Genomic DNA, 11,455 nt, shown 5'->3' with positions numbered 1-11,455 from the left:
ACGATTACAGGGACTTCCTGGTCCGAGCGTTCCGCGGAAGCAGCATTTCTTCCCGCAGCGCAGGCCCATTGGTCTGGGGAGTTTGAGGTTTGTTGGGGCCGAGCGAACGAACGGTAGAGACCCCTGTAGGAGAGTTTGGGGTTCCAAGGGCTCGGGATTTCTGCTGAACCTCCTTCCTTCAATCTTTTGCAAATCCAACAGACACTCCCTAACCATAATAATGGACCGATAGCGACCACGCGCACCGACCTCCCGGACCCGCTACAGCCACCGATCAATGGATGCGACGCCGTTGTCACGATTTGATCCCTCCGACCCCTCCGACCCCTCCTACTCCTTCTCCTACGCAAACACCACTGCAGCCACGACTACCACGACCACTACCGCAGACACCGACATCAACACCAACACCATGGGCTCGGTTCGCCGCTGGGCCCGTAGGCTGGAGCGCCTATGCTGCACCTGCGCAAAGTACTTCCCGCTCGTCTTCGTCTACGGAATAACCACATGGGCTGTCTATGTGCTGGTCATGCTCTGCTCCAAACCGTCCAAGGTGACGTGGCTTGGTGAGTTCTGTCATTCTCTCGGTCAACACTCCTCTCTCTACGTTTTCACCCATGCTGACCCATCCTCCCCCACAATCCAGGCACACCCACTGCCGCCGGCGGCATCGCCCTCTACCTCCTCCTCAACTGGTGCTACACCACCGCCGTTTTCACCCCCCCAGGCAGCACCACCAACGACAACGGGTACAGCACCCTCCCGACCCACGCCGCTCCGACCGCCACCTCCTTCACAGTCAAGTCCAACGGTGAGCTGCGCTTCTGCAAGAAGTGCCAGGCCCGCAAACCCGACCGTGCACACCACTGCTCCACCTGTCGCCGCTGCGTGCTCAAGATGGACCACCACTGCCCGTGGCTGGCCACCTGCGTCGGCCTGCGCAACCACAAGTCATTTCTGCTCTTCCTCATCTACACCACCCTCTACTGTTTCTACTGCTTCGCCGCGTCGGGCGCCTGGGTGTGGGAGGAGATTTTTGCTACCAGCGCCACTACCGTCGAGAGTCTGATGCCCGTGAACTACATCATGCTGGCCATCGTCTCGGGCATCATCGGCATAGTGATTGGCGCCTTTTCCGGCTGGCACATCTACCTGGCCTCCAAGGGGCAGACCACAATCGAGTGCCTCGAGAAGACTCGCTACCTCTCCCCTCTGCGCCAGAGCATGCACCGAACCTACATTAACCAGCACACGCCCGGCCAAGGCATCGCCCTGCCTTCCTACGGCCAACAGTTCCTCGACATCCACCAGAACGCCCTACCAGGCATCACCCGCCCGGAAGAAGGGGAGGAGCTGCGCCCGGAGCCGTCTCGCTCCCCACGGCGGCACCACACCCCGGATACCCCCGACATCGAGTATGGCTCCCCATCCCGGCGGACAGGGACCGAACCCGATCTGCAGGCCGGCACGCGGCGCTTCACGCCGGACGAGATGGAGCGCTACCGCGCGCGCAAGCGCTACGAGGAGTACCTGGACGAGCAGGACTCGACGCGCCTGCCCAACGCCTTCGACCTCGGCCCCCGCCGCAACCTGCTGCACCTGTTCGGCCACAACCCGTGGCTATGGCCCGTGCCCGTTAGCAACACCACCGGCGACGGCTGGAGCTGGGAGCCGAACCCGGCGTGGGTCGGTGCCCGGGAGCGCCTGGCTCGCGAGAGGGAGCAGCAGGCCGAGCGGGAGAGGGTTGCCGGGTGGGGCGCGGGGGATGATGGCGAGGATGATGACGAGCACGACAATGATGGGGAGGGCAACGGCCTGCTTGGGGTGCAGGGAGGGGCAGGGAGGCACTACATCCCTCGTCGACAACAACACCAACCACCAGCCGGCGGGCGAAACCACCGCCCCTTTCAACACTCCTCCCTCCGCCCCTCCTCCCCCGCAACCACAACGGCCGGCCGCAAAACCCCCAGCAAAGCCGACCGCATCCTCGGCCGCGACCCGAACCTCTACACCGACGGCGCCAACAACAACAATCTCGCCAACGGCGGCGAGTCAGTCTCGCTCAGGCGCCTGAACCCCGCCACGGGGCGGACCATCGAGGACGAGCTGGACGAGATCGACCGCGCTGACGACGGCGCCGATGATGATGATGATTATAATGATAACAATGATAATGGGAATGGTAATGCAAACGGGAGGGGGAGGGGCCAGCAGCAACAAGCACAGCAACCACAGCAACCACCACCACAGCAACCCCCACAACAGCAACAACAACGCGCCGAAGCGGAAAGGCGCGCCCTAAACGTCGTGACCAACACCCGCTGGGGGAGTAGGAGTCCTGGGCCGGCGAGTGGCGGTGCGAGTACCCTGTTGAGGGGGCCGGCGTCGCCTGCGTCGCCTGCGATGTTGGGGAGTGCGAGTGGGAATGGGAGTGTGGTGGGCGAGGATGATGACGGGGTTGATTGATTGATGGATTGATCGGTTGGTTGGTCGATTGATTGGGTTTGTGGTTTTGGGTTGGGTTGTGGCTGGTGGGAAGCGAAGGAAAGGGAGGTTGTATTATTCTTGGTTACTGGATCCATGTGAAATCGGCCGGCCTTTATCTTTTTTTTGGGTAGGTTTGTTGCTTGAAGCGGATCAGTGGGGTGGTAATCTGTGCTGGGTGTAGAAATAAAGCCGTGTCTGTCTATAGATGGTGGGTTGAAGATCTACTCGGTCTTCACTTGGCGATTCAAACCGTTTCTTGTCTCTATCCTTTTCCCCCGGCAGTCTCACATCTCTTCCCCTAGGTATCTTGCTCCGGTAGGAAAGAGACGACGGCTACAATCCAACTCAATCCATCCTGAGGAACAACCAACTGTCTCCAGACAGCCCTGTGAGCACGCCACGGCCGGTATCTTACATCTTTGTGCCACGTCGGGTAACATACCCACCCACCCAGCCAGCACGGTGCCTTTTTGTCTCCAAAAGATCCCACAGGTGTGGTGCCACAGGATGGATCAGCTGATCCCATCGTTCCATCCCGTCCCGTGCCATCCATCACTGCCGACTTATCGTGAGCAGCCTGTCATGCATTTTGTCTGTGTGGTGGTGGGTGGCGGTTGGTTGTTTGATGTGGTAGGCGGGCGGCGACACTCGCGGCGCCACTAAGGCCGAGATGGCAGGTTGCTCTGGGCCTTGGCTTGGAGGTCTGTCTGCACGGTTCTGTTGCTGAATTATCCGGTCTGGTAAAATTTGAGAAAATATTCATGGTGGTTGGTTAGCGGTACGCAGTATGGAAGGTGTCGCGAAATGTACATACACCAATGGCGTGTCTCGGTGTAACACAAGGACGTCGACATCAAGATGCCAAAGCGCGAGAAGGCAATGTTCAGACCATCAGACCATGTCAAGCACACACAGCATACAGGGCACAAGCCAAGCGAGGAGACAAGTCTCGATTTCCCAGCGCGAGTCGCCGGTAGCAAGCAGTATACAGATCCCATCCATCATCCCACCCGCCGTCGACGGGGATGTATGCAGTAGAACTCCGTAAAAAACGCAAGGCAAAATGTCCACACCACCGGAATGCCCAGCCCGCAAATGCAATCTCGATGAATGCCGCCGAAAGAGACGGCCCTCCCCCTTACAAAGAGGTAGATGCCCGGAGTCCCCAAAGGAAAAAGGTCATGACAAAACGCCCATGTGCCTAGCGCCCACCGCGGAAGGATGCAAAAACCGCCCCGACCCATCTCGAGATCAAGGAGAAAATGTGTTCATCGAAAGTGGAGTTGACGGTGCTGGCTAGCAGCGAAAGAGAATAGAAAAAAAAGGATGATGCTCGGGAGCGAGCCTGCCCTGCGATGCCGAGATGCGCCCCACGAAAACCCAAAACCGACCCTCTCCGAGGTACACGGACACACATGCCCGGGGTCCCGCCGTCCAGGGAGATAGAGATAGATGCAAACACTCTGCGCTGCCCCATCCCAGTCCTTGTTTATGATGTCTTATCCGTCCCTATTTTGTCCGTGTAATGCAGGAGCCCCGCCAGAGGGGTTTGTCATGATCCTCAACCCGCTGCCGAACCCGATGTGACCACCATCACTCCTCCTTTTTGAGAGAAAACAAAACAACAACTGAAAACCCCTCGGTGACATGAAGAGAGGAGAAAAGTGAAAGAAGGAAAATGGGAATCATCAAAGTAACAGCCCGCCAAGTTTTTTCTTGCTTCTTCCCTGTCTATAAGCCCTTCGCGCCAGTTCGTAAATGTAAGCCTCGCAATGCGGGTATCATGTTGGTATCAGAGGCCGTCCTTTTGGGTCGCCAGGACGTGTCGACGGCGCATGCAATGTTCTCGAATCTCCTTAGTGATGCCTCCCCAAAAAAACGCCTCCAGTGATGAAAGACAAATGAAAATGGTGCCCGGGTCTCGCCTCGGTGGTGCACGTCTCCTTTTTTTTTGTATCCATTCCCCCGACCGCTGGGGAGGATACGAAGTAGTTGTTAAGACCAGCCCGTGGGCTTGGACCGGAGAAGATTGGTGAAAAGCTGCAAAATATGGTGTTGGTACATGTCCATAATCCTCCACTCGCAGCGAAAGTACTGCTACGGATGTCCCAAGGCGAAACGATCATGTTGTTCGGCCGCTGTCCATGCTAGACTTGGGGCTCGTGTTGGCAAAGACATTTCTGCCAATGTTCTTGAGTTTGTTGCCATTCTTGGGCGCGTCTTCCTGGTACGAAACCATGATGTCGGTGAATGGGCCCTTCTTAATGTTGCAGAAGAGGGTCGAGAATAGGAAGCGCTCCCCTCGGTGGTTGTAAAGTGGGATCGTGCGGTAGCCTTGCTTGAGGTCGCAGAGCTTGACGGTGTAAGTGGCAAAGGGTGCCTTGTCGTTGTATCCGCTCCTGTCACCAAGCTTGACGCTGAACCGTACAAAGATCAAGTCGGGATATTTGGTGGTGACGTCGAAGGCACAAGTCTTGTCGAATTCGGGGTTGAATCCATTGTTCGGCACGATTTTGGTGCGTTGCTTGAGCTGCATTTGTTGGGCTGCAGCATACGCAGCCGCATCCGCCTTGTTCCGCTTGTCGTCAGCCATCAACACCTCGACCTCGACGTAAGGGTCCAGCGTGCGCTTCTCGCCCAGGTTCGAGGGCCGCATCAACTGCTGCGCAGCGATGACCTCGATCTCGAAGGCGACCTTCTTCCGCGGCCGCCTACCCACGCACTCGTCAGGGGATAGGTTAGGCATCACTTGGATTTGGCGCCCCTCCAAGGGCTTGAGGACATAGCCTGACTGAGCTGTGCCGCCGTCGAACATGGCTTGGTTCAGCTGCATGCCCGTGTCGAAAGTCTGCCAGTTGAGGGCCGCCATCTGCACTCCGCGCTTCCAGTAGATGAGGGGATCGAAATTGCTCGACGAGATCCGCCCGCCGTTGGGATAGACGCGCATCAGGTGGCGCATGTTGTGGCGGTACATTGCCCTCTTCCCCTCGCTCGGCTGGTTCTTCTCGGCAAACGTCTTCTCCTTGAAAGAGAAGATGTGGTTGAATTTCTTAGCGTCGGGGCTGTCGAAACCATCAAAGTGGATGCCCATGCAGTAGACGCCCAGCTCCCCCAAGACGGGATGGATCTTGCTGCTGACCTTTTTCGCGGCGCCCACTTCGCCTTCGCTATCACACTCACTAGGGCTACTACTGACGGCTTCGTGGACCAGGCCCTCGGTAATGGTGTTGATCTGCCGGTTGGACCTCGAAGCTGGGGACGGGCTCAAAAGGGGACTCGACGGGACTGGCACAGGCACGCTCTCCATCGCCAGTGCCCGCTGATACGGTGAGGGCATGCTGTTGCCGCGCCGGCGCCCGGTGGGCCGATCGATGTTCCTGATAGACTCGTCCGACTTCTTGACTTTGATGAGGATGCGGTCCATCAACTCCGATGGTGAGGGCAGGCGATCTGAGGACGGGTCCAAGGGCGCCCGCACAAGCTTGTCGCCGAAGATGTCGATCATGATCTTGGCCATGTTGATCTGCGTGTTTGGGTTGCAGCGCACCTCGAGCGAGATCCAGAGAGGGAAGCGCGATTTGGCGAAAGCGTATTTGTTGATGGTCTTGATCACCTCCAGAAACGAGATGCTCGTGGTCAGGGTGTGACCGTGCGTCACGACCGGCTGGTTGGCCTCCCCGTCCCAGCAGTCGACCTCGATGCAGCGGCAGCCCCGCAGCAGAGCCGAGATGTAACCTTCGTGGCTCGAGATGCTGGCCACCTGGCGGCCGATCAAGTACGTGTTATGCGAGCTCGAAATGTAGTATTCGTTCATGGGCCGGTCGAGCACGTAGTCCTGGGGCTCCTTGGGGACGACCTCGTTCGAGGTAGAGGTCAGAAAGCCAGCAAACGAGGTCTCCGACATGGTCAACCGCTCCTCGCCCGGGATTCCTTGCTTTTCGGCGTCCCTCGACCTACCCTTGCGGGCGAACCGTGCAAAGACGAGCTCCCAAGAGGCCAGGTCGTCGTCGACAGCCTCGTGCTGCACATCGCGCAGGAATTGAAGAAACTCATCCTTGGTCATTCCACACATGGGGTTTTTCGCATGGGTGTGGTAGATGGTTTGAATGTCTCCGCGGGTCTTCATGAGGCGCACAAATTCGATGAACTCGTCGAAGTTGAGCCGGGAGCTGGGCTTCATGCCGGATGGCAGATGGTCCGAGCTGGCCCGTCGAGATTTGACCATGTCGAACTTTCTGCGCAACTCGTCGACGGACACGTGGATGTGCAGGCTGCGGCACACACGCTCAACGCCGGCGAAGTCGATGTGCTCGTCCTCAGCGGAGCGCATCTTTCCCAGCTGCCTCTCCATCTCCATCCCCCAGTACGCGCGGACAGCCTTGTCGTTGAACGACATCAGGCTTGTTGCAAAGTCCTGGCGATGCTTGGAGATGGTCTCGAGGGCCTCGATCCACTGATGGAACGACTCGTCGCTGTCGGCAATGAGGTGCAACAGCTTGGTGTTTGTCTTGTTGGGGAGCGTGTAGATGAGAGAGAAGAAACGAGGCTCTACCGATTCCGGAAGCGCAGCGTCGAGCCGATATTGCCGGATGTCTTCGGCGGTGCGAATCTCTCTGATGTCGTCAATGTAAAGGTACTTGTTCCTGTCCCACCAGATCTTAGCCGTATCGGGATCGAGGTACAACGTGATCCGTTTAGTGCTCTTCTTCTTGGAGACCTTGGTCAGGGCCATTCCTTGGCGAAGGGAGAGCGGGATCAATCCGAACCCATCGGACGAGGTTGATGAACGGATGGAGCCCGTCTCCTGAAGCGTCACGTCGTCACCGGGGCGGTCTTCCACTACGATAGCAGCCTCGTTATCCGAGTCGCTATCAAAGGGGCTGATGTTCTCATAGGGTGTGTTGGGGTTGCTCGTGCTGCCTCTCCGGCGTATTACCCCGGGCCCGACGCTCCCGTCGCGGCTCCTAGGGTGAGTTGATGACGGCCGCCTGTTCATCAAGCCGGCGGCCTTGCGAACCGTCATGGAGGCACGCCGGACGATGCTCAGCTTCACCTCGCCCATGGCTGTCGTGCCGGTGGTCTTGAAGGTGGGCTGGCTGAGCGAGGCAGTGCTGGCCCTCCTCGACATCTCAGTGACGGTCTGTCGAGGCTGCTGTTTGGCGATGATGGACTCGGGGAGTTGGAAAGGCACGACCAGCTGGTCAATGTCTTCCAGCCCCTTTTCTTGGCAACCCACCAGTGTCTCGGGGGACGCTTGAAGAGAGCTGCTGGTGGTGATGCCCGTCGCGACGGTCTCGGCAGGCGAGCCATGTTGCGAGGCGGGCGATACAGAGGAATTGCTAAGGGCCGAGGGCGGTATCAAGACCAGCTCCGTCTGGGGTATCAGGTCGGTCGTGACCTGGCTGGGCCGCGCCCGGCGGTTCTGAAGTGATTCGGAGGCCATGGCTGGAATGGCAGGTGGTAATGAAGGATTGATGTCGATGGAAGCTGTCATGTTGGCGGTAGAATGCAGAGAATGAAGGCCCTCAGGATAACGTGAGGGCCGTTTCGGTGAACAAGCCCCGGTACTCGAGCTCTCGGGTGGGCCTGAGCTTGTGGGTGGAGCACCACGGTTACTCTGGGGAGGAGAATTGCTGAGAATTATATGGGACGAAGCGCGTTCCGCCGCATTTTCCGAAGTGCTTTATGAGAGACCCGGCCTTCCTTTCTGGCGATCAAAAATGCGGGGAAAGTTATAGACGAGCCTATGATTCCGGCAGAGGCGGGTCTCTGGGGGTAGAGGTGTCGAAGGGATGGGAGTGGCCGCCGGGGCTGTAGACGCAAGTCGATGGATGACCAGCAGGCCGAGTCGACGCGAGATCAGCAAGCCGCAGGGCGCAACCGAGCCAGTCGGCCTGTCGTCGTGCAGGTGTATCTGTGGGTACAGGTACGAAGGGCAACCCAGGTACCGACATGTACGATTTTGCTGCGTTCGATTCCTGGGGAGGATGGGCCGGGAGTGGGCCGTGTGGTGACAGCCCCGGGTCGCTCACGGCAGAAGATGAGGTGGCAGGCCGTATGCAAGTGGCTCTTTAGGGCACTGGCATTCCCAGGATGCCGGTTCTGGGGGTGGTAGGTGGTAGGAAGCTCAGGAGATCCACAAAAACCAGGCGCAGAGCAACCAGCCAGAGAAAGAAAAAGTCCACAGTGCCGATGGAGAGAAGCAAGCGAGTCAGGCGCCGTGTTTCCCCCCCAGCGCCAGCCAGTTCAGATCGAACAGCAAAGGCAACCGCCCGTCCAACTGTCGGTCCTCCTTGCTGGCTGCGGGCCTTGGCGGTTTAGGACGAAGGCGGCCGGCGTCTCGCTGCGAGCCGTCCGTCCGTCCGTCTCCGGGTTTTTCGGGCGCCTCGAGTTGCAGCTGTCCCGGGTAGCTGCTTTGCTTGGCAGAGACAACCGAACAATGATTTGTACTTTCGTACCGCGGGATGTCCGTACTTTTTTGCAGGGAGGGGTTGCTGCCGCTGTCGGATTGATGAAAATAAAAATGGGATTGAAAAAGGGATAAAAAAGGAGAGTTTGTTGCTGGTGCAAATCCAGCAATATGCGCGTCGGTTTTCGGCCGTGTGTGTGTGCGCGTATCGACAAAGTGTTGTCGAGAGGAATGCTGCTGCTGCTGCTGCTGCTGCTGCCGGTTGACGATGACTCGGCCGCGTTGTGACGGACCTGCACTGCAGGGTTGACGACGGATATGACGGCCGGGATCAGGAGGTGGTCCTAGAAATGGCCAATGCGGCAATGGCAATGCTGGCTGTTGGCTGCTGATTCTGTCTCCTTTTTTTGCCGTTTTCTTTTCTCTCCCTCTCTCTCCCTTGTCGAAAGCCCGCCGTTAGGTATGCTTGTGTGCGTGTGATGTATTCTGTAAATGATAATGTGCGTGGTACGGAGCACAGACAAGACGCACAGTCGTTGGTCCGAAAAAGGGAGCTCGATTCAAGGGTGATGCGTGCGTCTGCTTATAAACTTTATTTCAGGGCTGTGGTGGAGGGCGGATGGTCCTTTTGTCTCGCCGCGTCCCAGAGTGCAATGCCCGGAAATATTTAGTGTGGAGGTCGACGGTGTGGGCGGTGCGGGAGTCATGGCCAGGACAAGGGCGGTTGGGGCGCTTGGTGCAAGGTCGATCATCGACAGGAGAAACAACGGTCAGGGACAAGGTGAAAATTGTGTCATCCGTACTTATTATTATAGGTATCCATTGGTATTATACGTACAGCACTGCCGTCACCCGTCACGGCGTCACGACCAACAGGCCAAAGCGTGGTGCGGGTTCTTGGCAGGAGGCAAACGGCAGACCCAAGGGAGATGCGAATTTGGGCACTCGAGGCGCTGCCCTGGCGAGCCTGGCTCAGCTGGGACTTCGTACCCCCCCAACACCTTCCCTCTTTCGGGGAAACTGCGACTGCTCAGCACCCGTCCGTGTCCGGGCGGATCCCCCTCGGGCAAGCGGGCAAGTGGGCAGAAAAGAAGTGGGCATGGAGCGAGCTTGGGAGCTTGGCCCTACACCGCACCTTCCAACTTGACCTGCGAGCCTCCATGCTGTGTGAAATACCTCCCGTGACGTGCTGTAACGGTTTGTTTCACCTTGGGCATCGGCATCGGGCAGATTCGAGCAGGCTGGCAAGACGGCCCAGCAGGTTCCATAGTTAGCGAGCCTGGGAGCCCGGCATCCGAGCCATGTACCAGATACTCCAATTCGAGTCCCGGTTCAGAGAGCACATGAGCCCTGCTGGCCGCTGATCTGAAGGGGGTGGTTCTTTGAGGAGCGGCGTCGATTGGAACGAACCGCTATGGGGGCGTCTGGGAAATTCAATCCAGGCGCAAATTTTCAATGGGCACCAATCGGCGGAGCTGTGGTATGGAAACACCTTGACAACTGCCAGTGGTCTCCCCCGAGTCGGCCCAGCTCGCTTCTGTGGGGTGAGGTCAGACCGCCCGAATCAGGCAAGCCATCGAGCCTTGAGCTACCATGTACTTTGTACATACATGCAAGATTAAAAGTTACACGTATTTTCGCCCCTCGACCCCTGTTCCATGTCAATACGCCTCTATTCTCGCAGCCAGCTCCATAGCGACCTCTCACTCCCCACGAACTGTCCCCACAAGCCATTGTCGTTCATTCGTTGTCGTTCTCGCGCCAACGGTCGATTGGGGGGATGGGGGACGGGATGAGATCATGGGAGACAAGAATATTCTGTGGGTCAAAACTCTGCGAGGTCCCCTCTGCCACAGGAATTCCGCATCGAGCCTGCCTGATCCGGACATATCGGAATGCCAGCGTTCCAGCAGGGACGACCAAACAGCGGGGGTTTGGCTGTCACGTCCCTTCCAGCAATCACTTTTTTTACCCTTTTTTTTAATTGCCCCCCCCCCATGGATGGTGCTAGAAGACGGAATTCTGACAGGCTGGCACTTTTGCTAGGGTATACGCCCGCAAAATCCTTTGTTGGTCGACGATAGATCAAAGAACCCCGCTCCACCACAACAAGCGAGAAGCCAACTCTGACGCCAGTCCATGAACCTAAGGCGTCCGCTGGGCAGAGCGTCATCAAAGAAGAGCAAGCCACCGTGGGCGATTTACCATTACCGCAATCTCGTCTGTGCTTCTCATCCGTCTCTTCACCGCTGGCATCCGTCATCCGTCACCCGTCATGAACCTGCCGCTGCTGCGCTGGTGGGCGACAGGAACAAAGGAAGCGGATCCGAGCTGCTGGGTGGTTTGTCGATGCCCCTCCCCACACACCCTGGATGCTGCCCACATGGCCCGGGTTTGTTTCTGCCCCTCGTTTCCATCCCGCTACCAGCAGTTCGAAGCACCAGCCGCCCCGTGCCGGGAAGCCGACCGGTGGCAGAATTCGGGGGCGTAACGTACTTGGTATGTACAACAACGAGTTACGGTGTACAACACCCTGCTGAGGTCCTGCTGACTGTCCCA

At 58.0% G+C, this 11,455-nt stretch overlaps 2 protein-coding genes across 2 annotated transcripts; one reads left to right on the top strand and one right to left on the bottom strand.

Annotated features, from left to right (window-relative positions):
- The first annotated feature begins 169 nt into the window (after nt 1-169).
- B0H64DRAFT_95406 (DHHC palmitoyltransferase-domain-containing protein) lies at nt 170-2,626 on the top strand. The gene is made up of 2 exons (XM_062809018.1): nt 170-566; nt 647-2,626. Exons 1-2 carry the CDS (start codon nt 278-280, stop codon nt 2,464-2,466), a joined length of 2,109 nt encoding a protein of 702 aa, XP_062662758.1. The 5' UTR covers nt 170-277; the 3' UTR covers nt 2,467-2,626.
- A 1,940-nt stretch (nt 2,627-4,566) lies between these two features.
- B0H64DRAFT_95391 (PLC-like phosphodiesterase) lies at nt 4,567-8,280 on the bottom strand. Its single transcript, XM_062809017.1, has one exon. The coding sequence runs from the start codon at nt 7,979-7,981 to the stop codon at nt 4,610-4,612; it is 3,372 nt and encodes a 1,123-aa protein (XP_062662757.1). The 5' UTR covers nt 7,982-8,280; the 3' UTR covers nt 4,567-4,609.
- Nucleotides 8,281-11,455: the final 3,175 nt, after the last annotated feature.

Source organism: Chaetomium fimeti (genome assembly GCF_033439085.1).
Source record: "Chaetomium fimeti strain CBS 168.71 chromosome Unknown B0H64scaffold_2, whole genome shotgun sequence".
In the NCBI taxonomy this organism is placed as follows: Eukaryota; Fungi; Ascomycota; class Sordariomycetes; order Sordariales; family Chaetomiaceae; genus Chaetomium; species Chaetomium fimeti.
This window is presented reverse-complemented; position numbering and strand designations above follow the sequence as displayed.

Excerpts from the sequence above, each read along its gene's own strand:
- B0H64DRAFT_95391 (XM_062809017.1), bottom strand. The coding sequence starts at position 7,981 with ATGACAGCTTCCATCGACATCAATCCTTCATTACCACCTGCCATTCCA.
- B0H64DRAFT_95406 (XM_062809018.1), top strand. The coding sequence starts at position 278 with ATGGATGCGACGCCGTTGTCACGATTTGATCCCTCCGACCCCTCCGAC. Across the intron at positions 567-646 it reads GTCCAAGGTGACGTGGCTTG|GCACACCCACTGCCGCCGGC; the intron begins GTGAGTTCTGTC and ends CCCACAATCCAG.